At 49.4% G+C, this 27,947-nt stretch overlaps 9 protein-coding genes across 10 annotated transcripts; 6 read left to right on the top strand and 3 right to left on the bottom strand.

The window, feature by feature from the left end:
• Positions 1-4: 4 nt before the first annotated feature.
• Positions 5-495, bottom strand: LOC138778772 (histone H2B 1.1). Its single transcript, XM_069956502.1, has one exon. The coding sequence runs from the start codon at positions 469-471 to the stop codon at positions 91-93; it is 381 nt and encodes a 126-aa protein (XP_069812603.1). The 5' UTR covers positions 472-495; the 3' UTR covers positions 5-90.
• A 283-nt stretch (positions 496-778) lies between these two features.
• LOC138778764 (histone H2A type 1) lies at positions 779-2,085 on the top strand. Its single transcript, XM_069956494.1, has one exon. The coding sequence runs from the start codon at positions 791-793 to the stop codon at positions 1,181-1,183; it is 393 nt and encodes a 130-aa protein (XP_069812595.1). The 5' UTR covers positions 779-790; the 3' UTR covers positions 1,184-2,085.
• Positions 2,086-4,697: 2,612 nt separating this feature from the next.
• LOC138778787 (histone H1B-like) lies at positions 4,698-5,431 on the top strand. 2 transcript variants are annotated; one of them, XM_069956518.1, is made up of 2 exons: positions 4,698-5,311; positions 5,354-5,427. In XM_069956518.1, the coding sequence occupies exons 1-2, from the start codon at positions 4,724-4,726 to the stop codon at positions 5,396-5,398; spliced, it is 633 nt and encodes a 210-aa protein (XP_069812619.1). In that variant the 5' UTR covers positions 4,698-4,723; the 3' UTR covers positions 5,399-5,427. The 2 variants fall into 2 exon arrangements, with proteins under 2 accessions (XP_069812619.1, XP_069812618.1); XM_069956517.1 differs by having other exon boundaries at positions 4,698-5,431.
• A 750-nt stretch (positions 5,432-6,181) lies between these two features.
• LOC138778779 (histone H3) lies at positions 6,182-6,622 on the top strand. Its single transcript, XM_069956508.1, has one exon. It carries the CDS (start codon positions 6,193-6,195, stop codon positions 6,601-6,603), a length of 411 nt encoding a protein of 136 aa, XP_069812609.1. The 5' UTR covers positions 6,182-6,192; the 3' UTR covers positions 6,604-6,622.
• A 1,041-nt stretch (positions 6,623-7,663) lies between these two features.
• LOC138778776 (histone H4) lies at positions 7,664-9,516 on the top strand. Its single transcript, XM_069956506.1, has one exon. It carries the CDS (start codon positions 7,666-7,668, stop codon positions 7,975-7,977), a length of 312 nt encoding a protein of 103 aa, XP_069812607.1. The 5' UTR covers positions 7,664-7,665; the 3' UTR covers positions 7,978-9,516.
• A 10,763-nt stretch (positions 9,517-20,279) lies between these two features.
• Positions 20,280-20,645, top strand: LOC138778781 (histone H4). The gene has a single exon (XM_069956511.1). It carries the CDS (start codon positions 20,287-20,289, stop codon positions 20,596-20,598), a length of 312 nt encoding a protein of 103 aa, XP_069812612.1. The 5' UTR covers positions 20,280-20,286; the 3' UTR covers positions 20,599-20,645.
• Positions 20,646-21,526: 881 nt separating this feature from the next.
• Positions 21,527-22,168, bottom strand: LOC138778771 (histone H2B 1.1). The gene has a single exon (XM_069956501.1). It carries the CDS (start codon positions 22,151-22,153, stop codon positions 21,773-21,775), a length of 381 nt encoding a protein of 126 aa, XP_069812602.1. The 5' UTR covers positions 22,154-22,168; the 3' UTR covers positions 21,527-21,772.
• A 292-nt stretch (positions 22,169-22,460) lies between these two features.
• LOC138778765 (histone H2A type 1) lies at positions 22,461-22,923 on the top strand. The gene has a single exon (XM_069956495.1). The coding sequence runs from the start codon at positions 22,473-22,475 to the stop codon at positions 22,863-22,865; it is 393 nt and encodes a 130-aa protein (XP_069812596.1). The 5' UTR covers positions 22,461-22,472; the 3' UTR covers positions 22,866-22,923.
• A 1,589-nt stretch (positions 22,924-24,512) lies between these two features.
• On the bottom strand, positions 24,513-25,230 carry LOC138778791 (histone H1B-like). The gene has a single exon (XM_069956523.1). The coding sequence runs from the start codon at positions 25,210-25,212 to the stop codon at positions 24,538-24,540; it is 675 nt and encodes a 224-aa protein (XP_069812624.1). The 5' UTR covers positions 25,213-25,230; the 3' UTR covers positions 24,513-24,537.
• Between the last annotated feature and the right edge of the window lie 2,717 nt (positions 25,231-27,947).

The raw sequence follows: 27,947 nt of genomic DNA, 5'->3' as shown, positions 1-27,947 counted from the left end.
CGGGAGAAGCTCCAGCTCCGTTCTAGACAACGTGGGTGGCTCTTAGAAGAGCCTTTGGGGTGATAAGAGAAGAGGCAGGAGGCGAGCCGCTCACTTGGCGCTGGTGTACTTGGTGACGGCCTTGGTGCCCTCGGACACGGCGTGCTTGGCCAGCTCTCCCGGCAGCAGCAGGCGCACGGCGGTCTGGATCTCCCGGGAGGTGATGGTAGAGCGCTTGTTGTAGTGAGCCAGGCGAGAGGCTTCCCCTGCGATGCGCTCGAAGATGTCGTTGACGAACGAGTTCATGATGCCCATGGCCTTGGAGGAGATACCGGTGTCAGGGTGGACCTGCTTGAGCACCTTGTACACGTAGATGGCGTAGCTTTCCTTCCTGCTCTTCCTTCGCTTCTTGCCGTCCTTCTTCTGGGTCTTGGTCACGGCTTTCTTGGAGCCCTTCTTGGGCGCTGGGGCAGACTTGGCGGGATCAGGCATGATGATCACTCACAATCCTCCTTCACTGGGACAGAGAAGAATGCTGCTCTCCCCTCCCGCCGCAGCCCTATTTATACCCAGCCCATGCAAATGAGGGCTGCCGCTTGCTCGACCCTCTACTGGAGGAGAGAGTCACCTGACCGGGGCGCGCGTCATAATCCCCGCCCACAGCCGGCTATTGGCGTACCTACAAGCAGGCTGCCCGTTGGCCGGATTCAAATCTACCCAATGACAGGAGGCGGAGGGCGGAGCAAGGAAGTATAAAAAGCCGCAGACGCCGGGCGAGGGAATCTGATCGTGAAAGCGCACGAGCTCGACAATGTCTGGACGCGGCAAACAAGGAGGCAAGGTCCGTGCTAAGGCCAAGACCCGCTCCTCCCGGGCAGGACTGCAGTTCCCCGTCGGTCGTGTGCACAGGCTTCTCCGCAAGGGAAACTACGCTGAGAGGGTTGGCGCCGGCGCTCCGGTCTACCTGGCCGCCGTGCTGGAGTATCTGACCGCTGAGATCCTGGAGTTGGCCGGCAATGCCGCCCGGGACAACAAGAAGACCCGCATCATCCCCCGTCACCTGCAGCTGGCCGTCCGCAACGACGAGGAGCTCAACAAGCTGCTGGGTGGGGTGACCATCGCCCAGGGAGGCGTCCTTCCCAACATCCAGGCCGTGCTGCTGCCCAAGAAGACCGAGAGCAGCAAAGCGGCCAAGAGCAAGTGAGCTCCGCTCATCCATCCGGTACCGTCCGCATCCCCAAAGGCTCTTCTAAGAGCCACCCACCTTCTCATACAGAGCTGTCACCGCTATTATTACATATAACACATGACTGGTAGAGGCTGCAGGGTATCGGCGCTGCCGCATACAGACGGGGGCGCTGTTACTAGTAAATGACACTGACCTCTAGTGACGGCTCCTCCCTGTTACTAGAAGTCTCGTCTTCCCCGGGGATCAGCGCGCAGTATCCGGGCTGTTGGACGGTTTGTATTTCCCGCTCATTGTACGGCTATCAGCAGCACAAAGCTCCCCGCAGTGTTAACCCTTCAGTCCCCGCTGTATTTCTGGCTCCTATTGTTGCTCAGATACCACTCCTCCTCCGATCACAGTGACCACGTCCTAGCTGCCAGGAGACTGATGACACCGGGGGGGATACACTGCAGTCACCGGAGCACAGCGCCGCGCACATCACACAGCCACCACATGTAGTCCTGGGCGATCTCTTACACAGCAGACACTTAGGGGTTAATCCCGGCACTTACACTCTCTCTCCGCCAGGGGGCGGCCTGTATCCGCATACTGTGCTGGGGAATGGGCGGCGGCTGTTACATTTATCAGGCGGGAATCGGAACTTTCACCTAATTGTATAGACGCAAAGTAATAATGGAAATAACCGCATTGTGTGTAACCGAGCGGCAGGAGTGACGTAACAACTTCCCATTCATAAATAGAAGGCAGTAATAGCTCAGCAGTCACAGTAGAGAAATCCTGATCCCCCAACAGCCCCCAATAACCCCGGACCATCACTTCTATGTCTCCTATATACCTGCTGAGACCCTCACATCCCCCATGTCCGGTACACACACCTGCCTATAATTCATTGTTTCCCCACATCTCATCTCATAATAATTACTAATAAACATAAATCGATAGAGAACAGCAGTGTTGATTTGTTGTTTGTGCCAGTGTTATAGTTGAGCTGAGGATTCGTTACTTTGTGCTGTTACCGGGAGCAGAGTTGTCTTTTCCTCCCATTACTCATACTGCACAGGGCTCCTTGTACTTCTATTACCTACCTTTAGTTGTTGTACCTTCTATTCACTATGTATCTCATTACTTTGTATCACTATATATTGCTGCTATTACTGAGCTGAGGGTTCGTTGCAGTGTGTTCTGCTGTATTTCCCTGCGCACAGATGGCTGCTACATGATGTGTTGTACACGATGTTATGTACATGCATATAGCCACACTTGCATTGGTGATTCATTACTATATGTTGCTGTGTGTTGATGCTATTGTTGAGCTGAGGATTTGTTAGAGTGCGTCTCTCTCTCTCTCTCTCTCTCTCTCTCTCCTTTCTCTCTCCCAGCACAGTGACTGCACAGTAAGTGCTCAGACTGAGGTGATCTCCATAGTGGCAGGGAAGGACCTACCTTGTTCTGTAATGTTATTATGTTTTGTTTCTGCCATCTTGTGGTACATAGAGGTAACACATGGTAGAAAGCGCTGACGGGCTTCCTGCTCTGTTTCTGACCACTTGTTGTAGTTCTGATGAGTAGTCAGACTGTTCTATTTCTATCCACTGTGCTCGGCCTATTCCCTGGGTTATATTATTCTCCATGTGATGGGATTTCTTGTTGGATTTAGATAAAGTTATTGTGGATTTTGGTGTCTTTATTGGTGGTTTCTTTCGTGTTCTTTATTAGTATTAATGGTTTTCCTGCCGATTCATAGAAAGGTGAATAGTTTCAAATAAGCATTAAGGTCAATACGGAGAAGGGGGAGGGGGGTTGGTATAAAAGTTCTCCTAGTGTCAAATCCTGATTATTGTACAGTATAACGGCTGTCTTTATTATTATTATTATTAATAATAATAATAATAGTAATAATAATAATAGGTGTATACGGGGGTAACAATTCTCCTCATACTTTTTCCTGCTTTACTATGCTCCAGGGTCTCTTACAATCCGTTTTAGTTGGTTACTATTTTTATTGTATGTCGTTCTGATCGGGATATTCAGATTATTTATTCTATTCGTTTTTCTCCCTTTTATTTCTTCTCCAATAATGATTCCCTCCTTGTGGTTTCCTCCTCTCCTTCACTATCGTCCTTATTGCTGAACTTGTTTGTTGTTGATTCTCTCGAAACCCACAATGAACCCAAATGTATCAGTCCTATCACCTAAAGGTTTCTTCCATTGCAGGAATATTAATAATCAATACACTGTATAGGGAATATATAACTCCTTTGTAAGAGCAAAGTAGTTATATTATTTATATAGTGAGGGCAGGAAGAGAGAACATCAGTATAATATACGGAGGAAACACAAGGCCGCCCTATGTCCCGGGATTATACAGAAACTCCCAGAGTCATTTGAGGGATCAATGCTGATTTATAACTATTCACCTTTCTATGAATCGGCAGGAAAACCATTAATACTAATAAAGAACACGAAAGAAACCACCAATAAAGACACCAAAATCCACAATAACTTTATCTAAATCCAACAAGAAATCCCATCACATGGAGAATAATGACATATATGCCTGTAATGCCTCAAAAGCTACCAACCAATCAGGGGCGTTTGGACATCAGGTTTAACTTATAGAAGGGGGCGATCTATAACAACAGCCATAACCCTGAGGAAGGCCGACGTGTGAGCTGCAGCAACGGGTAGATACTTATTGCCTATAAAAGAGCGGTACAGTGACGTCACTAACTCATATACACTTACATTGCAGAGACGTCCCTATAGCCAGGGGTTCTGCAGAACCTATGGCAGAAGTGAAGTGGCGCATGCGCTAAATACAATTCTCCTGATATTTCGCACTGTACCATTTTATTGGAATTCCGGGGTCCCTCCTCTTCTTGTAGAGCAGCAGCAGCAGCAAGTGCTTAGTGCTGGGGGAAGTTTCTTTAGTCTTACTAGTTACGGCAGGAATCCTCCGTATTATACACTATATTTATACATGACCGGGCAGGGAGCGAAGCCGCCGCCTGTGTTACCCTCCCGGGCTCTCCCTAGCTCCAGGCCGTCCCCGCATCGTCCATTCAGCTTCCAGGACGGTGGGAATTGTAGAAAAGATCCGTGTGACGGTGACCGGTGCCGGGAATAGAAGGAAGGAGCCGCCGCAGCGGATTTATCCTCCCGGATACACAGAGATGTGCAGTCCGGCAAGACTTATGGCGGAGATCCCGGGGTCTCCTCCCGGCTCCTGCCCAGAACCTCCGCCCGTGACGGGCATAATCGGTCAGGGAGGATGTCCGGGAAGAGGGAATCAGGGAGAAAGCGAGATCACCTGTCCGGTTCTAACCGAGAAAGGGCTCTTCTCCCGGGCAGGGAAACACAAGGGGTGAGCGGAGAAGAGCTGAGACTTGGACGGGATGGGGGCGGGACCTGTTTTCTGTGTCAGCCAATAGCAGCTCAGGCCGATGGCAGTTTAGCAGCCAATCACAGGCGGCCGCTGTACATATAAGAAGCGCTGGCGGCTGCGGCCTCAGCATTTATCTTCCAGGATAACTTTTTCCTGTAACCGATCACACGATGGCAGAAACCGCGCCAGCCGCTGCTCCTCCCGCCGAACCGGCCGCTAAAACCAAGAAGCAGCCGAAGAAGTCTCCTGCGGGGGGCGCCAAGAAGAGCAAGAAACCTTCCGGTCCCAGCGTGTCCGAGCTGCTCGTCAAAGCCGTGTCTGCCTCCAAGGAGCGCAGCGGGGTGTCCCTGGCGGCCCTGAAGAAGGCTCTGGCTGCCGGAGGCTACGATGTAGACAAGAACAACAGCCGCCTGAAGCTGGCCATCAAGGGGCTGGTGACCAAGGGGACCCTGCTCCAGGTGAAAGGCAGCGGCGCCTCCGGCTCCTTCAAGCTGAACAAGAAGCAGCAGCAGGAGACCAAGGACAAGGCGGCCAAGCCCAAGAAGCCTGCCGCAGCCAAGAAAGTGGCCAAATCTCCTAAGAAGCCGAAGAAGGCTCCGAGCGCGGCCAAGAGCCCGAAAAAGGCCAAGAAGCCTGCAGCGGCCGCCGCCAAGAAAGCGGCCAAGAAGCCGAAGGCTGCTCCCAAGCCCAAGAAAGTCACCAAGAGCCCGGCTAAGAAGGCGGCCAAACCCAAGGCTGCCAAGAGCCCGGCTAAGAAGGTCGCCAAACCCAAGGCTGCCAAGAAGAGCCCGGCTAAGAAGGTCGCCAAACCCAAGGCTGCCAAGAAGAGCGCAGCTAAGAAATAATCGGGAGCCTCGCCCTGTACTTTACCCCCACAAAGGCTCTTCTCAGAGCCACCACCTCCTCCCGGCAGAGCTTTATGACCTCCCCCACATAAACTAGTGTCTACACTCCCTCCCCGTCTGTAGGACGTCACAATATCCAGTCAAGCGCGGTCCATAGGGTCTAGCTCCCCTTCTGGCAGATAAGAGAGCCACTTCCATAACATCAGTCAGTAACCAACCGCGCGCACTTGTATCTATTTGTGCCGCTATAACACTTTGTAGTGTCAGTATTTGGGATAAGAGAAAATAGCACTTGTTACAGTGTGGTGGTAACCTGCAGCCATTAGAACTCGAAGCTCTCGCCACAAGGTGTCGCTGTTATACTGTAACACAATGTAGCTGTCATGTGAGTACACCACGATTGTAGCCTGCTGTAATAAACAGACGGGATGTGAGGAGACTACTGATTCGGGCCGCTGTGAGCATGCACTATATATTGTAGAGGCATTCGGTTAATCAGTGTGAACGCCCGAGACGCGTCACCGATTAATGGATGAGGGAACACGGGGGAGGGCGCTGTTACCGGGAGTTCCTTCCACCCGCTGAGAGGGCCGGATGGGTCCGCCCCTCCTGAATAGATATTACCGACCAAAAGCAGCAGCTATGTTCTGGCGGGCTCGTGGATGTATAAATTAGCCAATGGGATTCAGGGGGTGTGGTTTACAGCAGCCAATGAGCAGGACACCAGCACTATAAATGCTCTGCCTTTTCCTCCGCTCCCATCACATCTCAGTTGTGCCCGTCTATAGAGCATAATGGCCAGAACCAAGCAGACAGCCCGTAAGTCCACCGGAGGGAAAGCTCCCCGCAAGCAGCTGGCCACCAAGGCCGCCAGGAAGAGCGCTCCCGCTACAGGTGGAGTGAAGAAGCCGCATCGTTACCGTCCCGGTACAGTGGCCCTCCGTGAGATCCGCCGCTACCAGAAGTCCACCGAGCTGCTGATCCGCAAGCTTCCCTTCCAGCGCCTGGTGAGAGAGATCGCCCAGGACTTCAAGACCGATCTCCGCTTCCAGAGCTCGGCGGTCATGGCCCTGCAGGAGGCCAGCGAGGCTTACCTGGTGGGCCTGTTCGAGGACACCAACCTGTGCGCTATCCACGCCAAGAGGGTGACCATCATGCCCAAAGACATCCAGCTGGCCCGCAGGATCCGTGGGGAGAGGGCTTAGATCTGCCCCGGGCACCGCATACACCACAAAAGGCTCTTTTCAGAGCCACCAAATCCTCCCTTAAAGAGCAGCAGAACCCGAACTCCGCCTTACATGTCCCCGACCCCCTTCTCCTTCCCCCAGCACACGTCAGTCTGCTGTCGTTAACCCTCTCTGCGCTGAGCTAGATGTATTCACTATAGTGTTATAACACGTGCTAGATAAATGTTCTCGGTGCTGTTCTCCGGTGACTGCAGTGTCTATTGTGGCTGTTACAGGAGATCAGTCTCCCCCCTCCCCACGCCCGTCTCCTGACAACTGTGACCCGGGTCAGGTTTCTATAGAAGAGAACACGTGATGTCAGGAGGTGCCAAAGGAATGGCCAGTTACAATCTAATGAGCAATAGGGACACAAGGGCCAAATGACAAGGTTAAGATACAAGACATGGGTCCAGTCCTATCTAGTAGAACCCCCTCCCAACGTGGTGCATGGACACATATACAGAGTAGTCACCGGTAGGGGGCACTATACACGTGGGATTTCCCTGACACTACGCGAGGGCAGGTGGTGCTGAGTATATTGCTGGCTCGGGGCTCTTGATGCACTTGGTTCCTGGGCAGCTGGGATTTCTATCGTCACTTTCTATCTAGGTTTATTACTTGCTTATTATTTGCTTTACATGCGCGCGCTCCTTCTATCGTACACGGACGTTCTGTGACCGTTTTGTCAATCTCCCCGTTCTTTTCTTGCTTTGCGGTAGGATCACTGCTGATATCCGACTGCTCTCCGTATTCCTGACGATTATTATGGGGATTTTTTTTCCCTGCCAGAATCGCATTAGAAACTGGTGACACTAAAAGCGGGAAACTAGCAGCGACGGTTACAGAAAGGGCGGGAAGTTCAAAATCTCCATGTTCAGCCAATCAGGGAGGAAGGGGAGGGGTCAATGATCAAAATGCACGTAGGGATGTCCCGGAAGTGAGTCATCTGTGCGGTTCTCTGTCAGGTCCGCTTATTTCCTATGTAAGCAAGGACTCTAAGCGCGTTCTCTTAATTACAGTTGTTTCTTTACAGCTCAGAGAATGTCTGGACGCGGCAAAGGAGGAAAAGGTCTCGGTAAGGGCGGCGCCAAGAGGCACAGGAAGGTGCTCCGGGATAACATCCAGGGCATCACCAAGCCCGCTATCCGCCGCCTTGCTCGCAGGGGAGGCGTCAAGAGAATCTCCGGCCTCATCTATGAGGAGACTCGCGGTGTCCTGAAAGTCTTCCTGGAGAACGTGATCCGCGACGCCGTCACCTACACCGAGCACGCCAAGAGGAAGACCGTCACCGCCATGGACGTGGTGTACGCCCTCAAGCGCCAGGGCCGCACTCTCTACGGCTTCGGAGGTTAATTCCGCTCCCATTCGGCTCCATCTCCACAACCCAAAGGCTCTTTTCAGAGCCGCCCACGTCTTCTATATGAAAGGCTACAGATCCCGGTCCTCTCGCTGCCGTGTCTATGGAAAGTAGGGCACAAACAATCCAGCCCTAAAGGGGTTCATCTTTTGTCTGATGACTGAAGGGTATTGTGTCAGAATATCGGGGGTCGCGCCAATTTGATGGTGATTAACCCTTCCGTATCTGCATTGTTTTCTGCTATATTGGGTCTCATCATTACAAAGACGTTCACAACTGATTTAATCGAAATGTATATGTTCGATTGTTTATAACTGAATTGGATTAAAAGGCTGAATTAGTTTTTTATATGAAGCCTTTAGAAATCACTGAACAATAAACATGCGGAGGGAATTATTAGATCTAGCAAGCAAACCAATCAGTAATGTCCGGAGACTTGTGTGTGTGCACGAGGCCCAGAACATCTCCTGTCCCGGCAGCTTCCTTCTAGTCCATTAGGACCGGAGAGACACAAATGACCTGGAGATAAAGCAAGTGATTTCAGAAGGTCAGGACGGATTGAGCAGCAGGTATGGTACATGGATAAGAGCTGATTTCTATAAAGGAATAGATTGGGAATATGGATATAAGAAGGGAACAGCTCTATGATATGTTCTGTAATCCCAGCCACTCGTGTCATTATTAATCTCTGAATATATAATCGAGAATAGGGCAGGATTGTGCAATATATGTGTGAATCTAAGAGATTCCAATCACCAGAAAGCAAATCACTGTACAGCAACTTGCCCAAATGTTACTGTATGTAATGTAGCCTTGTTATGTTTTAAATTATTGTGCTGTTCCTATTTTAACAAATAATGTCCCTGCAAAGTATTAGACTTCATGAAGGCCACTGCATACATAACTGCACTACATAATGAATATTTTACATCTAAAATATTTTAGATGTTGTATCCATAAAATAAAAACACAAAATAGTCTGAAATATAAATATAGCAAAAATAAAATAACATGGATGATAATGTATTAATCCATGTACATACTTTCTTGTGTCTCTGTCCTGCACCATTTCCTAGATCCCTGCTTGCTGTCAGTAAATGGAATCATTCGGGATCCTTCTCACAGCAGAGGGTCTGTTACAGTTGTATGTGGTCTAGGACAGTCATTAGCCTGGATACAGTCCACCTGCACCGATACATTGTAGCACAGATGACTTTTATCACTCCAGAGACTTGTGTAGCATTATAACAGGTGTTCAGTATTAGGTCTGCACAGGTTTTCTGGATGTGAACAAGGATCTTTTAGTCACTGACAGCCAGCAGAGATCTTGGACATGAAGAAACTGAAACACAAGCCGGCTACACAACCATATCAGAACTTTTCATTATACAGTGATTATATTTTATTTATACAAAACTTTATACCAGCGGTCTTCAAATGGCGGAACTGATGGGGAACTACAACTCCCAGTATGCCCTGGCAGCCTGTGAACAGACAGACAGTATATATCACATGAATAAACAGACATGTACCTCCCTCTGTGTAATGGTCTTTATACCAGGGTGACTCCTACCTGAGAGAACATCAGGGGGACCAGGGAAAGGTAAGTATGCATTCTTTTCCTATATACCTTCAACAGCAGACAGTCCATTAGACAAGTTGTTTTGTATGTGTCAGTAAAAACAAAAACTGGGCAAGGCTTAGATATGCCATCGGTGTTTGCATCAATGTACTGAGAAACCAGCACTGAAGTAGTCTTAAAGCAAGAGGGTTTTTTATGCTTGGATACTTTCCCCTGAACAGTTCCAGAAAAAACATCCAGATAAAGGTTGTAGGTCTTGTAGCCACCACTAGGGGGAACTGGCTGCAGGTGAATTCCTTATTGAGTTTAGTCACAGCTGTAAAAATCTGCACAGTGAGCGCCCCCTGGTGGAAAACAGCATTGCCTGCACCACCCCAAACATTATCATCATCATTCATCAATACTCAAAATAATAAAATGACATTAAATAGTCCCCACTAGAGATGAGCGAACTTAAAGGGCAACTCCAGTTTAAATCAACTGGTGTAAGAAAGTGCCAGAGATTTGTAATTTACTTCTATTAAAAAAATCTCAAGTCTTCCAGTACTTATCAGCTGCAGCATGTCCAACATATCTATGCCTGTGTCTATGACATACAGCAGCTGATAAGTACTGGAAGACCTGAGATTTTTTTTAATAGAAGTAAATTACAAATCTCTGGCACTTTTGGACACTAGTTGATTTGAAAGAAAAAAAAAAAAATCACTTGAGTTGCCCTTGATATTTACGAGCTGAGATTCATTCCGAACTTATTGCAGAGTTCTAAACAACTTTTTAATAATGGCAGTTGCGCATCTTAAAAAAAAAATAAAAAAAAAATTGTACGCGCACCTGTCTGTGCTCCCCCAGTGTATCCAGTCACCTGCAGCCCGTTCAGCCAATCACTGACTGAGATGGGATAGCACCATGACCAGTGATTGGCTAGGCGGCCTATCACTCTAGTGACTGCAGTGCATCTCCATGACAGTGAGTACCGGTGTGAACAGTCTCCTGGCAGGTAGGACGTGTTCACTATGAAGGGGTCTCTAAGAATCATGGAGCAACAATAGGAGCCAGAAATACAGTGGGCGCTGAAGGGTTAACAGTGCTGTATATGACTTCTCTATTACACGGCCATTATTACAGCATCTCAATAAGATAAAAGAACTTTCTGCATGTTACTTATATATAACTACTAAGTCTATACAGAGATATAGAGCTCTGCATGAGAAGAGGGAACTCCGACCACTATAAATATAACTTACAATGATCTAGAACCCAGTATGACAATCATAGGCAGCCTGATGGGGAGTTACCTGATGACGTTATCCTGTAAATATTCTCATTCCCCAGCCAGAAATCAGATAGACGGCTGCCAAATTCCATCTTGTAACCGGACCACGGGTGCCTAGTGGTAAATACAGCCCTGCCTCTCACTATTCCACCATGTCGACTCTCTGTCCATCCCTGCACTGTATGGAGTGGGGTCAGTAGCCAAGTCTGCTCCATACATGGTGGCGCAGTGTATTACAGCTGACAACTGCCCGTGGTTACTGGAGAACGTTAGACCCAGATGCTGAACCTGCTTAGTGATTAGCAATTGTGGCAACTGGGGAGCATCTAGTCAAACAAGTTTTTTTTTTGCCCCACAGGGATTAAGAATATGATGGTGTAAAAAAAAAAAGGAATTTTTTTTTCCCTAGTAAAACATACACATGTTAGCGGAAGTGATAGATCTAAGGGCCAGTTCACACAGAGTAAAACTGGCGGAATTCCGCGGCAGAACTCTTTGCCTGTATGACAGAGGCTGGCGGGATTCTGCAGCAGTCTATGGGAGGCTCGCACACCTCCTCTTCCCACGCCTCTCTGCTCGGAAGAATTGACACGTCAATTCTTCCGTGGGAGAGAGAGGAGGCACACGAGCCAGTATGACACAGAGACTGGTTGGATTCCGGGGCGGAGAGTTCTGCGGCAAAATCTGCCAGTTTTACTCTGTGTGAACTGGCCCTTTTAGAGATGAGGAAGAAAAAAAGAAACTATGTTATGAAATATAAAATCTATGGAAAGGAGGTAATTGGGTAATTGCCTTCTCCTTCCCCAGGGTTAGGGGTAAATAAGACATCACCTCTCTGCCCTACTGCCCCTCAGTGATTCTCATTTATTGGTTAGTTCCCTTTGCGTCTTCTTATGATACATCTAACCAGGAGAGACAACAAAATGATCTTACAAGTAAAAGGAAGGAGGCCTGAAGATGTCACTCACTGTTCCGGAGAGCCTAGATCCCCCGTATCGCCTATACACATGAAGAAAGACAATCACTCAGAGGGGTCTCATAGTTTATTACTGGTTACATCATACATGGAGTCCAATAAACTGGATAGGATGGAGAATCTTTGCTTTCAAATTCAATGACTTTACCTTTTGGTCCTTGCGGCCCTGGAAGACCCGGATCTCCTGCAGGAAAGTAGAAATGACAAATTATATCTGTATAGAACTAGGTCACAGAGTAGGAAGGACTGGAGAAGTATGGTGGAGTAATGAGGAAGAATACAGACAAGATACAACCATCAGACGAATAGAGGGGTGGAGGATATTATGGAGGTCTTTCCAAGGGTTGGCAGGTGTTCTGTCTATAGAGTTCCCAGAGGACCTAGATAAAACACATTGTATAGACATATAATGTGCACTAGCAGTGTCCCAGAGTGGGTTTCCACTGCTTTAATGCAGCATATGTAGGTCAGTACATGAATGCTAGAATGATCTGGGGCTGAATGATGTAGTTTGCACTCCCACCACCAGATGTCAGAATGTATTTTCACTCTCTAGAATGGCTTAAGGAAATTCACTAGAATGGTTAACTGCGAAGCTGGATTGCCTTATGCATTTTCTATAATTATGGCCACTATCTGATGTTTTACTGTGCACCAGTCTCTGAGCTGGGTATTCTAGAGTCTTCCCTAATATGTCTTATAACCTATTACAGTATAGATTATTTGCTCTCTGCCCTATCATGTCAACCCTTGGGGATAGAAGTGCTGAGGCATCTGTAATTTGGGGTAGTTATTCAGAGAGAGGCACACAAGATAAAAGAGAGCCTTCCGAGAAGCTTCTTCCAGGGCCTGGCCTGGTGGCCAGGACCCACCTCCTTAGGGGTCACCCCAACGCCTAACTTTTCCCACTAGGTGGGCCTACGTTGTAGTGCTGACTGGTCTAGTGTCACTTGGTGCCCACAAATGGGAGGAGAAACCCTCAAGGACTTAGGGATCCAACAGCGATCTTCTAAAGTGCCAAGCGCAGGTAGAAAATGGAGTTGCGTGGTAATAATAAAAATAGCCGCATGTGCGGTTACCACAAAAATATAGCTCCCAGTCAAAATGGTATAAAAACAAATAATTTATTGGTAGTAGCGACGCGTTTCGGCACCAGTATCCATGGGTGCCTTTCTCAAGCCTAACAACAGTCCTAGATATCACCTTATTTATACATACATAGTACTACAGGTCTCAGCACGGCACTTCCGGTGTCCCGGAGCGCCGACCGGTGTTAACTCACAATCATCGGATACTTCATTGGACATCAAATACCGTTAATTATACAAATATAACACAATACATACTACAAAACAGAACACTGATCGTGTACTTACAGTCCCATGGCCCTCCGTCCATGATCCCCTTACCGGAACTTCGTGTGGCTACGGCGGAAGTGACATGGAGCGTAATGGGTTAGTGTACACGATCTACGTTATCAGCGTAATACTACGTAAAGAGGGTAAGTGCATTAGTAGAAATGGCGCCTGCAGACCACTAGATGGACACTATCTTTGGATTATACCTGACTACAGCAATATCATCAGGTGTAACCAAGCACTCAAGGCTATATATATCCATCATACAAATATCCTTAGTGGTATTACTTATATATAAAATCAATAAATAGAATATTTAATAACAATAATACACTAATTCGACCCCTTTTAGATGTGTTCAATAAGTTCATTCAAACCATCAGGATGTAATGATTGGATTCTATATATCCAATAAGTTTCACGTTTATTTAATGCAGCAATTCTATTGTATGTTCCGATTGGAATTTGTTCAATAGGAATAATTGAAATTTTATTAAAATCTCTATTATGTGCACTAGTGAGGTGGCGCGATACACTATGTTTTAAAAATCCTTTTGCTGTATTGTGTCTGTGTGAATTTATCCTCTTATGGAGGGGCTGGATGGTGCGCCCGATATACTGTAACCCGCACTCACAAGTAAGCAAATATACTACAAAAGGACAGGAGCAATCAAGGTGTTGTTTAATCGCAAAACTATCTCCTGTTATATTTGATTTGAACCTATTAGCACCCACTGAAATGTTCAAACAGCATTTACATTGTTTTTTTCCACATTTCCACAACAAGGTGAGTGCATTGGAGATTGACCTCTGCACTGCTATTTTATATAACCCTCACAATATTGCACTAGGAAGCGCCTCTCTCCCTCCCCCCCTCCCTCTTTTTTCGCTTGGTGCCCACAAGACAGCATTAAGCGGATGTGCATTCCCATGGGCGTAGGTGCTCCTTCTAAAAGGAGTACCTTAGGGTTTGTGTTTGTGTTTCTCCGACAGTCCACTGCCACCACCACAGATTAACAAGCAGCGTTACAAGTCTAGTCAAGCACCAAGTATATTCAGAGACTGTAGATTCTATTCTTCCACCAGTGAGAGGCTGTGATATTGTCAAGTATTGTACTACAAACAATAAGCTGTGAAGTATATCCAAGTCTATATTATATCCAAAGTTACCCAACTCAACTCAAGAGGTGACCGGTAATATACGGGAAAGGGTGTACATCTGCAAGCCTGGATGAGATGGTGAAGTCCAGGCAAAGTTGTGTGGTTCAGTAGAGCTATTCTGCTGGACTATATATTCGTATAACTGGCCCTGGATTTTATAGGTGCGTAGTAGAGTGTGGAGGCAATGGAAGGTCCCATTACCAATCCCACCTGCCGTTCCCTCCCCAATCTATTCCGCACCTTGTGCTCAGGTGTAGTCAGGGTCAAATTGCTCCAACATAAAAGGCGGCACAGAGGGAAAAGAAATGCTGAGAGCTTGTGGCCTGTTCACACACTGCTCTGTAGAGCTGCTATTGAGTTAGAGCCCAGCTGGTCAGGTGTGTATTTTGTATCCTCCTAGTAACCAGGGAGCTACTAGCACTTGGTATCGTCTCAGTAAATAGGGACAAGAAATAGCATAGGAAAACTCAACACGTTCTACCTGGAGATGTCTATAAGTTGGCAGACGTTGCAGTAGATTATACCTCAGTAAGCATTACATGGGAGAGGTCTCCAGGTGTTCTCTAATAAGACATCTCAGTAGACACTACCTGGAAAGCTATTACAGTATTGGTTTTTATCCCTGTATAAGAACTGTTGTTAGTGCATCTAGTATATAAGATCCAATCTTGTTCTTTTGGTGGTCCACATTCTTCTTTGTCTCCTGGAGGCAGGTCCGTTTTAATACATTGGTGGGCCCAGTGCACAGCCCTCAAGAGTGCCCCCCCTTACCTTTCTGCACATTGTATAATGTACTAAATTTGCCCCTACACTGCATCAAGAGCCCCAATACATACAGTAGTTACCTTATAACACTATTTCCACCATACAGTGATTACATATTACATAAAAACTGCACTAAACAAAACAGAAAGATATCACCAATGATACCATTACATAATACCGCCACACCATGACCCCTATCAGTACAAGCCTATAACAGAGTGAAGTTACATCCAGTGACTCACCGGGGGTGTCTTCTCCGATCAGAGTCTGTCACCTTTTCTTTTTCTCTCCATCCAGCCTGGGCCACCTTGAAGTCTTCTCCTGGCTGTGAATCTTCTCTCCAGAATCTGCCAGACAAATATTTTAGGCTCCAACACATACAGTAGTTAGGTCCCTTGTACCCCTATACAGTAGTTACACCCCTCTGTACTCCTACATAGTTACACCCCTCTGTGCCTCCATAGTTTTAAGGTGTCCCTGTAGTATATAGACCCTCATGTGCTCCTCCAGTTATATACAGCCCTCCTGTGCGCTCCCCCATTAGTATATAGCCCCCCTGTGCACTCTCCCCAGTAGTATATAGCCCCCCTGTGCTCTCCCACAATAGTATATAGCCCCCCTGTGCTCTCCCACAATAGTATATAGCCCCCCTGTGCTCTCCCACAATAGTATATAGCCCCCCTGTGCTCTCCCACAATAGTATATAGCCCCCCTGTGCTCTCCCACAATAGTATATAGCCCCCCTGTGCTCTCCCACAATAGTATATAGCCCCCCTGTGCTCTCCAATAGTATATAGACCCCTATGCTCTCCCACAATAGTATATAGCCCCCCTGTGCTCTCCCACAATAGTATATAGCCCCCCTGTGCTCTCCCACAATAGTATATAGCCCCCCTTTGCTCTCCCACAATAGTATATAGCCCCCCTGTGCTCTCCCCCAATAGTATATAGCCCCCCTGTGCTCCTCCTCAATAGTATATAGCCCCCCTGTGCTCTCCTCAATAGTAAATAGCCCCCCTGTGCTCTCCATAATATATAGCCCCCTGTGCTCTCCCCCATAGTATATAGACCCCTGTGCTCCCCAATAGTATATAGCCCCCCTGTGCTCTCCCCAATAGTAAATAGCCCCCCTGTGCTCTCCATAATATATAGCCCCCTGTGCTCTCCCCCATAGTATATAGACCCCTGTGCTCCCCAATAGTATATAGCTCCCCTGTGTTCCCCAATAGTATATAGCCCCCTGTGCTCCCCAATAGTATATAGCTAACCTGTGTTCCCCAATAGTATATAACCCCCTGTGCTCCCCCATAGTATATAGCCCCCTGTGATCCCCATAGTATATAGCCCCCTGTGCTCCCCAGTAGTATATAGCCCCCTGTGCTCCCCATAGTATATAGCTCCCCTGTGCTCCCCCATAGTATATAGCCCCCTGTGCTCCCCCATAGTATATAGCTCCCCTGTGCTCCCCCATAGTATATAGCTCCCCTGTGCTTCCCCATTGTATATAGCCCCCTGTGCTCCCCCATTGTATATAGCTCCCCTGTGCTCCCCAATAGTATATAGCCCCCGTTCTCCCCCATAGTATATAGCCCCCTGTTCTCCCCCATAGTATATAGCCCCCTGTGCTCCCCAATAGTATATAGCTGCTATATAACATTGAAAAAAACAAACACTTACTCACCTAGGTCCACGCGTTCCTCTTCTCTTCCCTCTTGTGGCCGCACTTCCTGCAGTCACAAGAGGCTGCACTCCCCTTACCCTCGCGCCGACGCTCCAGTGACGTCGGGCGCTAGAGGGAGAGTGCGGCCTCTTGTGACCGCAGGAAGTGCGGCCACAAGAGTGACTGACAGGGAGGGAGCCAATGGCTCTCTCTCTGTCAGTGTCGCTGCTGCTGCAGCGCTGAAGCGCCGCAGCAGCAGCGGACGGGGGAAGCGGCGGACTGGGGGGGCCCTGCAGGGGGCGCCATGGAGGGGTAAGTAGATTACCCATCCATGGCGCTCCCCCCTGACAGGCTGGTGGCCGGAGCCCTGTGCGACCGCATTGGTCGCACATAGCAACTGCCGGCCTACTCGGGGGGGGCCCTTTAACCAGTGGGCCCGGTGCACGTGCACCATGTGCCCTCTGGTTAAAGCGGCCCTGCCTGGAGGTACCCCAACATCCTCGAAGGACAGTTATCTGCCCTCTATTTATGTGTTGATAAGAATTTGTTCTACTTTGATGACCCGTGACAATTCAGATTATTTGCGAAACATGGTGGTCGCACATGTTTTCAGGTATTTTAGTGAGTTGGCGGGTACAAGGGACTATCCATAATTGGCTGTAACCCTGCCCCAGCATGTCCATGCTATAGACACATAGCAGGAGCTCTATACAGGAGGACTAGAAGTACCAACATGTCCATGCTTTAAAACACAAAGCAATGCTCCTAATGGTCTCACCTGACCATGGAGCACACAACAAACTGCACCGGAACAGCGCCAGGAAGGAAGGTAAAAGACAAACCTTCCTTCTTGGCTTCTCCTGTGCAATGGGGACATATCAGCATGTTAGATTAAAAGGGTTAAAGGGCTTATATGAGCTCCATAGCAGGCACACAGCTGCAGATCCCGGCAGACAAGAGTAATAGTGCAGAGAGATTTATCTAACAGATTTTTGAAGCCAAAACCAGGAACAGACTATAAAGAGAGAACAGGTCATAAAGGAAAGAGTGAGATTACTTCTCTTCAAAAATCCATTCCTGGCTTTGGCTTCCAAAATCTTTTAGATAAATCTGTCTGTATAAACGTACCCTTAGGCTATGTTCACACTACGTAAGTCTCCGAACGTATAGCGTTCCGTGAATAAGCGGCCGGAGACTTACGTAGTTTGCGTAAGTATGGAAAGTATACGATGTACGGCTGCACAGTTCACACTACGTAAGAACTTACGCCCGGATCGTACGCTGCGCCGTAAAAAAGGAACCAGACCATTGTTTGAGGACGAAAATGCCGTAACTTACGCCCGTAGCGTAACATGCGGTCCCGTACGTAGTGGCGATTTCTTCATTTTTGCACTTTTCTTTGCCGATCCAAAAGGTTCTGTGGGGTGTCCGGGGCTAGCCGAAGATATCCCAGTAAAAGACCGCTGTCGGATCGCAACGTAGGGCGCTCGGGAAGCGTAAGTAGACTACGGGCGTAAGTTCGCGGACCGTACGTAGCCGGCCGCAACTTACGTAAATCCCCGGCCGGAGTTTAACACGTATATGTCCGGCCGCGAAGATATGCGGCCGGACATATACGTAGTGTGAACATAAACGAGCGCCGTTCTGCTAGATCAGCGCTTGTTTACTGGGCCAATTCCACGGCCTGGTTATCGTTAAACAAGGGCTGCAGGGACCTTGTTACTGATGTCCTTGCAGTCCTAGCTTAACTAGTATACATTACCTATGCAGGGTGCAGGGCTCCTCTTCTCCCGGGTCCTGCGCGCTCCTCCAGCGTCAGGGCAGCCTGTCTCGGCTGACAGGCCACTCAGCCAATCACTGGGTGGGACCGCTGTGGCCAGTGATTGGCTGAGTGGAGACAGGCCGCCCTGACGCTGGAGCGCGCGGGATCCGGGACCCGGGGAGAAGCAGGAGAAGAGGAGCCCTGCACCCTGCATAGGTAATGTAAATCGTTAGTCGCCGGCCTCGCACCGCTATTCCACGCAGCAGTGTGCGGTCGGCGCCCGACAAATATAGGTCCTAACCTATATCAACGATCAGCCGATGACAAAGCTGATCGTTGTCTCTATTCCGATTCGGCCAATCATCGCTCCGTGGAACAGGGCCCTTAGGGAGTTATGTGCCAACCAGTCCCTGTGTACCAGGCTTATACATCTAGGGGTAGATTAGATGGTCAGAAATCCCTTCCCCCGCTAGTTAAGCTCAGATATGTGGCAGCTTCTCTAGTCTTATTATGTCAGTGTGGTCAGATCCAGGGATGAGCTGTGGTTTGTAATCACCCATAGAGGCCGGGCCTCCCCTTCCCTCTAACTGGCTGGGTGCGGGATTTCAGCTCAGGATGGAACCGTCCAATGTGAATATGCCAAAGTCCGTGCCTGGTAAACTATGTGGGCACTGAACAGTTCTCTATAGTGACCACACGGTGGCGCTATTGTACTACTTATTATCCCCACAGCCTGTATCATTGTGTCGTATCTACAGACGGACAATAAATGACATTGTAACAAGGAAGGAGAGAATGGATACAATGTATCTCATCTACAGAGGGGAAGGTTAGAAGTTACATTGTACTTTGGGGTCCAGAGATACATTGTAGCTTCACTCGCTGAGATTTCCCATCAACTCCACAACGTCCCCATAGCCAGGACAGCGCCCCCGCCCGCAGCTCCTCCAGCACTGCAGCCAGTGTTAGACTAGGATAAGTATATAGGAGAATAGGGGGAAGCGGCGCTGACAATGCCGGAGCCGGGCACAGGGAGGAGGTCACAGCTCAGTGCTGCCTCCTGGCGGATTGTCCCGGTAACCAGCGGCTATATTGTGCTATATGTGACCTCCGGCCGCTAATGTAATGTCCAGCTCCGGCCACGTCCATGCAGCAGCGCTGAGTGTGAGCACCGAGCACCTCGCCAGAAATCTGCCCTAACCCCTGCATGTCCGGAGCGGTGACCCAGAAAGCGGCAAGTACTGTCACTAATAGTCATCGCACCCCAGTATCCCCCATCCCAGAAACCACCGCCCGGGAGCGGGGAGGCCGCGCTGCATCATAGGAGAACACCGGCCACCAGGGGGCGCCACACCGGGAGATCACGGCGGCTGCTGAAGCATCACAGAGCCCGGAGGGAGATACACGGGGAACCCCACTGATCTGTACAAGGGAACAAACAAGCATCAGCCCCAGAAATCCTAAAACCTATATGAACCCCACCCGGCCATAGCGGCCCTGACCCCACTAATAACGGACATAATAGCATCAGAAGAGGGAAATGGCGGCGACAGTAATAGAATAGGCGGGAAAGAGAATATCAACATTACATCTGTGTTCAGCCAATCAACGGAGAGTAGGCGGGGCTGAAAGCTCAGTGCAAAAAAAAAAAAAAGACACGCCCCCAGTGTGGATCATATACTCAGTTCTCTGTCAGGTCCGCCTATTTCCTATATAAGCAAGGACTCTAAGCGCGGTCTCTTACAGTTGTTTCTTTACAGCTCAGAGAATGTCTGGACGCGGCAAAGGAGGAAAAGGTCTCGGTAAGGGCGGCGCCAAGAGGCACAGGAAGGTGCTCCGGGATAACATTCAGGGCATCACTAAGCCCGCTATCCGCCGTCTTGCTCGCAGGGGAGGCGTCAAGAGAATCTCCGGCCTCATCTATGAGGAGACTCGCGGTGTCCTGAAAGTCTTCTTGGAGAATGTGATCCGCGACGCCGTCACCTACACCGAGCACGCCAAGAGGAAGACCGTCACCGCCATGGACGTGGTGTACGCCCTCAAGCGCCAGGGCCGCACTCTCTACGGCTTTGGAGGTTAATTCCGCTCCCATTCGGCTCCATCTCCACAACCCAAAGGCTCTTTTCAGAGCCGCCCACGTCTTCTATAAGAGGCTACAATTCCTGGGAACCATTGCTGTGGTTGGCAGTGTGCAGTCTCGGAGGGGCAGCAATATGGGGTTTGTGAACAAATCAAGATTAAACATTATACATATATAACCGAGTGAAAAGATCCACCACTAAAATCAGTCACCTGTAGATGGCGCTAAAACTGAGCTTTGAATTTCAAAATTCCCGCCCGTCGCACACCCGTTCTTTGTTTGGTCGCAGTCGGTCTGACTCCCATACATAATAGAGATGTCGGAGCTCTATACTGACTGCTCTCCTCCTGCTTATCTTTACTGTCAGCACTCAATATAACCCGGCAAGGGGGATAATTGTTTTGGGGGGAAAGCTTATATAATACAAAAACGCACAAGACCGCCCCCAAGGACAGAGTTCTCATATTCCGGTTTTGTCATTGGGATAGTGGAGCAGAAAACACGTATATGGAATGTACTGTAGTTATGTAGCTCCGGTCTCCTGAAATAAAAGGCACTGCAAGAATAGCGGGCGGGCTCCTCAACATGCTGTGCCGGGGCTATAGGGTATAATACTGCTCAGCGATGTAATACCACCACAGCCAGCAGGTGGCAGCGTCACTGTGCAGTATAGTAAGCTAAGCACTATGCAGGCATGTCATCGGTGTCCGTTGTAACGGGGGAAACAATGAGAGAAGTCAGCACGATCTGCGCTGATGAATGGGCGGCGGCTGTTACATTTATTAGGCGGAAATCGGGGATGAGAACCTTCACCTAATTGTATAGAGACAAAGTAAAAAAATGGAAATAACCGCATTGTGTGTAACCGAACAGGAGTGACGTAAGAACTTCCCATTCATAAATACTATGCAGTAATAACTCAGCAGTGACAGTAGGTGTCGCTGTTCTCCCATATATCACACCGCTACATAGTAAAGGAAATCTTACTATATATAGGACATATTTTTCATCAACATCTTGAACACGTAGATCAGTTAAGAAAAACAGAAAAAGGAAAACGAACTAGCTGAATTAGATACGACTACGGGAGAAGCTCCAGCTCCGTTCTAGACAACGTGGGTGGCTCTTAGAAGAGCCTTTGGGGTGATAAGAGAAGAGGCAGGAGGCGAGCCGCTCACTTGGCGCTGGTGTACTTGGTGACGGCCTTGGTGCCCTCGGACACGGCGTGCTTGGCCAGCTCTCCCGGCAGCAGCAGGCGCACGGCGGTCTGGATCTCCCGGGAGGTGATGGTAGAGCGCTTGTTGTAGTGAGCCAGGCGAGAGGCTTCCCCTGCGATGCGCTCGAAGATGTCGTTGACGAACGAGTTCATGATGCCCATGGCCTTGGAGGAGATACCGGTGTCAGGGTGGACCTGCTTGAGCACCTTGTACACGTAGATGGCGTAGCTTTCCTTCCTGCTCTTCCTTCGCTTCTTGCCGTCCTTCTTCTGGGTCTTGGTCACGGCTTTCTTGGAGCCCTTCTTGGGCGCTGGGGCAGACTTGGCGGGATCAGGCATGCTGATCACTCACAATCCTCCTTCACTGGGACAGAGAAGAATGCTGCTCTCCCCTCCCGCCGCAGCCCTATTTATACCCAGCCCATGCAAATGAGGGCTGCCGCTTGCTCGACCCTCTACTGGAGGAGAGAGTCACCTGACCGGGGAGCGCGTCATAATCCCCGCCCACAGCCGGCTATTGGCGTACCTACAAGCAGGCTGCCCGTTGGCCGGATTCAAATCTACCCAATGACAGGAGGCGGAGGGCGGAGCAAGGAAGTATAAAAAGCCGCAGACGCCGGGCGAGGGAATCTGATCGTGAAAGCGCACGAGCTCGACAATGTCTGGACGCGGCAAACAAGGAGGCAAGGTCCGTGCTAAGGCCAAGACCCGCTCCTCCCGGGCAGGACTGCAGTTCCCCGTCGGTCGTGTGCACAGGCTTCTCCGCAAGGGAAACTACGCTGAGAGGGTTGGCGCCGGCGCTCCGGTCTACCTGGCCGCCGTGCTGGAGTATCTGACCGCTGAGATCCTGGAGTTGGCCGGCAATGCCGCCCGGGACAACAAGAAGACCCGCATCATCCCCCGTCACCTGCAGCTGGCCGTCCGCAACGACGAGGAGCTCAACAAGCTGCTGGGTGGGGTGACCATCGCCCAGGGAGGCGTCCTTCCCAACATCCAGGCCGTGCTGCTGCCCAAGAAGACCGAGAGCAGCAAAGCGGCCAAGAGCAAGTGAGCTCCGCTCATCCATCCGGTACCGTCCGCAACCCCAAAGGCTCTTCTAAGAGCCACCCACCTCCTCCTCATACAGAGCTGTCACCGCTATTATTACTACATATAACACATGACTGGTAGAGGCTGCAGGGTATCGGCGCTGCCGCATACAGACGGGGGCGCTGTTACTAGTAAATGACACTGACCTCTAGTGACGGCTCCTCCCTGTTACTAGAAATCTCGTCTTCCCGGGGATCAGCCAATCAGCGCGCAGTATCCGGGCTGTTGGACGGTTTGTATTTCCCGCTCATTGTACGGCTATCAGCAGCACAAAGCTCCCCGCAGTGTTAACCCTTCAGTCCCCGCTGTATTTCTGGCCCCTATTGTTGCTCAGATACCACTCCTCCTCCGATCACAGTGACCACGTCCTAGCTGCCAGGAGACTGATGACACCGGGGGGGATACACTGCAGTCACCGGAGCACAGCACCGCGCACATCACACAGCCACCACATGTAGTCCTGGGCGATCTCTTACACAGCAGACACTTAGGGGTTAATCCCGGCACTTACACTCTCTCTCCGCCCGGGGGCGGCCTGTATCCGCATACTGTGCTGGGGAATGGGCGGCGGCTGTTACATTTATCAGGCGGGAATCGGAACTTTCACCTAATTGTCTCTCTCACCAGGCGCTGGAAGGGAAGCTTGCGGATCAGCAGCTCGGTGGACTTCTGGTAGCGGCGGATCTCACGGAGGGCCACTGTACCGGGACGGTAACGATGCGGCTTCTTCACTCCACCTGTAGCGGGAGCGCTCTTCCTGGCGCCTTGGTGGCCAGCTGCTTGCGGGGAGCTTTCCCTCCGGTGGACTTACGGGCTGTCTGCTTGGTTCTGGCCATTATGCTCTGTAGACGGGCACAACTGAGATGTGATGGGAGCGGAGGAAAAGGCAGAGCATTTATAGTGCTGGTGTCCTGCTCATTGGCTGCTGTAAACCACACCCCCTGAATCCCATTGGCTAATTTATACATCCACGAGCCCGCCAGAACATAGCTGCTGCTTTGGGTCGGTAATATCTATTCAGGAGAGGCGGACCCATCCGGCCCTCTCAGCGGGTGGAAGGAAGGAACTCCCGGTAACAGCGCCCTCCCCCGTGTTCCCTCATCCATGAATCGGTGACGCGTCTCGGGCGTTCACACTGATTAACCGAATGCCTCTACAATATATAGTGCATGCTCACAGCGGCCCGAATCAGTAGTCTCCTCACATCCCGTCTGTTTATTACAGCAGGCTACAATCGTGGTGTACTCACATGACAGCTACATTGTGTTACAGTATAACAGCGACACCTTGTGGCGAGAGCTTCGAGTTCTAATGGCTGCAGGTTACCACCACACTGTAACAAGTGCTATTTTCTCTTATCCCAAATACTGACACTACAAAGTGTTATAGCGGCACAAATAGATACAAGTGCGCGCGGTTGGTTACTGACTGATGTTATGGAAGTGGCTCTCTTATCTGCCAGAAGGGGAGCTAGACCCTATGGACCGCGTTTGACTGGATATTGTGACGTCCTACAGACGGGGAGGGAGTGTAGACACTAGTTTATGTGGGGGAGGTCATAAAGCTCTGCCGGGAGGAGGTGGTGGCTCTGAGAAGAGCCTTTGTGGGGGTAAAGTACAGGGCGAGGCTCCCGATTATTTCTTAGCTGCGCTCTTCTTGGCAGCCTTGGGTTTGGCGACCTTCTTAGCCGGGCTCTTCTTGGCAGCCTTGGGTTTGGCGACCTTCTTAGCCGGGCTCTTGGCAGCCTTGGGTTTGGCCGCCTTCTTAGCCGGGCTCTTGGTGACTTTCTTGGGCTTGGGAGCAGCCTTCGGCTTCTTTGCCGCTTTCTTGGCGGCGGCCGCTGCAGGCTTCTTGGCCTTTTTCGGGCTCTTGGCCGCGCTCGGAGCCTTCTTCGGCTTCTTAGGAGATTTGGCCACTTTCTTGGCTGCGGCAGGCTTCTTGAGCTTGGCCGCCTTATCCTTGGTCTCCTGCTGCTGCTTCTTGTTCAGCTTGAAGGAGCCGGAGGCGCCGCTGCCTTTCACCTGGAGCAGGGTCCCCTTGGTCACCAGCCCCTTGATGGCCAGCTTCAGGCGGCTGTTGTTCTTGTCTACATCGTAGCCTCCGGCAGCCAGAGCCTTCTTCAGGGCCGCAAGGGACACCCCGCTGCGCTCCTTGGAGGCAGACACGGCTTTGACGAGCAGCTCGGACACGCTGGGACCGGAAGGTTTCTTGCTCTTCTTGGCGCCCCCCGCAGGAGACTTCTTCGGCTGCTTCTTGGTTTTAGCGGCCGGTTCGGCGGGAGGAGCAGCGGCTGGCGCGGTTTCTGCCATCGTGTGATCGGTTACAGGAAAAAGTTATCCTGGAAGATAAATGCTGAGGCCGCAGCCGGCAGCGCTTCTTATATGTACAGCGGCCGCCTGTGATTGGCTGCTAAACTGCCATCGGCCTGAGCTGCTATTGGCTGACACAGAAAACAGGTCCCGCCCCCATCCCGTCCAAGTCTCAGCTCTTCTCCGCTCACCCCTTGTGTTTCCCTGCCCGGGAGAAGAGCCCTTTCTCGGTTAGAACCGGACAGGTGATCTCGCTTTCTCCCTGATTCCCTCTTCCCGGACATCCTCCCTGACCGATTATGCCCGTCACGGGCGGAGGTTCTGGGCAGGAGCCGGGAGGAGACCCCGGGATCTCCGCCATAAGTCTTGCCGGACTGCACATCTCTGTGTATCCGGGAGGATAAATCCGCTGCGGCGGCTCCTTCCTTCTATTCCCGGCACCGGTCACCGTCACACGGATCTTTTCTACAATTCCCACCGTCCTGGAAGCTGAATGGACGATGCGGGGACGGCCTGGAGCTAGGGAGAGCCCGGGAGGGTAACACAGGCGGCGGCTTCGCTCCCTGCCCGGTCATGTATAAATATAGTGTATAATACGGAGGATTCCTGCCGTAACTAGTAAGACTAAAGAAACTTCCCCCAGCACTAAGCACTTGCTGCTGCTGCTGCTCTACAAGAAGAGGAGGGACCCCGGAATTCCAATAAAATGGTACAGTGCGAAATATCAGGAGAATTGTATTTAGCGCATGCGCCACTTCACTTCTGCCATAGGTTCTGCAGAACCCCTGGCTATAGGGACGTCTCTGCAATGTAAGTGTATATGAGTTAGTGACGTCACTGTACCGATCTTTTATAGGCAATAAGTATCTACCCGTTGCTGCAGCTCACACGTCGGCCTTCCTCAGGGTTATGGCTGTTGTTATAGATCGCCCCCTTCTATAAGTTAAACCTGATGTCCAAACGCCCCTGATTGGTTGGTAGCTTTTGAGGCATTACAGGCATATATGTCATTATTCTCCATGTGATGGGATTTCTTGTTGGATTTAGATAAAGTTATTGTGGATTTTGGTGTCTTTATTGGTGGTTTCTTTCGTGTTCTTTATTAGTATTAATGGTTTTCCTGCCGATTCATAGAAAGGTGAATAGTTATAAATCAGCATTGATCCCTCAAATGACTCTGGGTGTTTCTGTATAATCCCGGGACATAGGGCGGCCTTGTGTTTCCTCCGTATATTATACTGATGTTCTCTCTTCCTGCCCTCACTATATAAATAATATAACTACTTTGCTCTTACAAAGGAGTTATATATTCCCTATACAGTGTATTGATTATTAATATTCCTGCAATGGAAGAAACCTTTAGGTGATAGGACTGATACATTTGGGTTCATTGTGGGTTTCGAGAGAATCAACAACAAACAAGTTCAGCAATAAGGACGATAGTGAAGGAGAGGAGGAAACCACAAGGAGGGAATCATTATTGGAGAAGAAATAAAAGGGAGAAAAACGAATAGAATAAATAATCTGAATATCCCGATCAGAACGACATACAATAAAAATAGTAACCAACTAAAACGGATTGTAAGAGACCCTGGAGCATAGTAAAGCAGGAAAAAGTATGAGGAGAATTGTTACCCCCGTATACACCTATTATTATTATTACTATTATTATTATTATTATTAATAATAATAATAAAGACAGCCGTTATACTGTACAATAATCAGGATTTGACACTAGGAGAACTTTTATACCAACCCCCCTCCCCCTTCTCCGTATTGACCTTAATGCTTATTTGAAACTATTCACCTTTCTATGAATCGGCAGGAAAACCATTAATACTAATAAAGAACACGAAAGAAACCACCAATAAAGACACCAAAATCCACAATAACTTTATCTAAATCCAACAAGAAATCCCATCACATGGAGAATAATATAACCCAGGGAATAGGCCGAGCACAGTGGCTAGAAATAGAACAGTCTGACTACTCATCAGAACTACAACAAGTGGTCAGAAACAGAGCAGGAAGCCCGTCAGCGCTTTCTACCATGTGTTACCTCTATGTACCACAAGATGGCAGAAACAAAACATAATAACATTACAGAACAAGGTAGGTCCTTCCCTGCCACTATGGAGATCACCTCAGTCTGAGCACTTACTGTGCAGTCACTGTGCTGGGAGAGAGAAAGGAGAGAGAGAGAGAGAGAGAGAGAGAGAGACGCACTCTAACAAATCCTCAGCTCAACAATAGCATCAACACACAGCAACATATAGTAATGAATCACCAATGCAAGTGTGGCTATATGCATGTACATAACATCGTGTACAACACATCATGTAGCAGCCATCTGTGCGCAGGGAAATACAGCAGAACACACTGCAACGAACCCTCAGCTCAGTAATAGCAGCATTATATAGTGATACAAAGTAATGAGATACATAGTGAATAGAAGGTACAACAACTAAAGGTAGGTAATAGAAGTACAAGGAGCCCTGTGCAGTATGAGTAATGGGAGGAAAAGACAACTCTGCTCCCGGTAACAGCACAAAGTAACGAATCCTCAGCTCAACTATAACACTGGCACAAACAACAAATCAACACTGCTGTTCTCTATCGATTTATGTTTATTAGTAATTATTATGAGATGAGATGTGGCGAAACAATGAATTATAGGCAGGTGTGTGTACCGGACATGGGGATGTGAGGGTCTCAGCAGGTATATAGGAGACATA

The sequence above is a fragment of the Dendropsophus ebraccatus genome, unplaced genomic scaffold (assembly GCF_027789765.1).
Source record: "Dendropsophus ebraccatus isolate aDenEbr1 unplaced genomic scaffold, aDenEbr1.pat pat_scaffold_677_ctg1, whole genome shotgun sequence".
Classification (NCBI taxonomy): Eukaryota; Metazoa; Chordata; class Amphibia; order Anura; family Hylidae; genus Dendropsophus; species Dendropsophus ebraccatus.
Note: the sequence above shows the minus strand (reverse complement) of the source record. Positions and strands in the feature narration are given on the sequence as shown.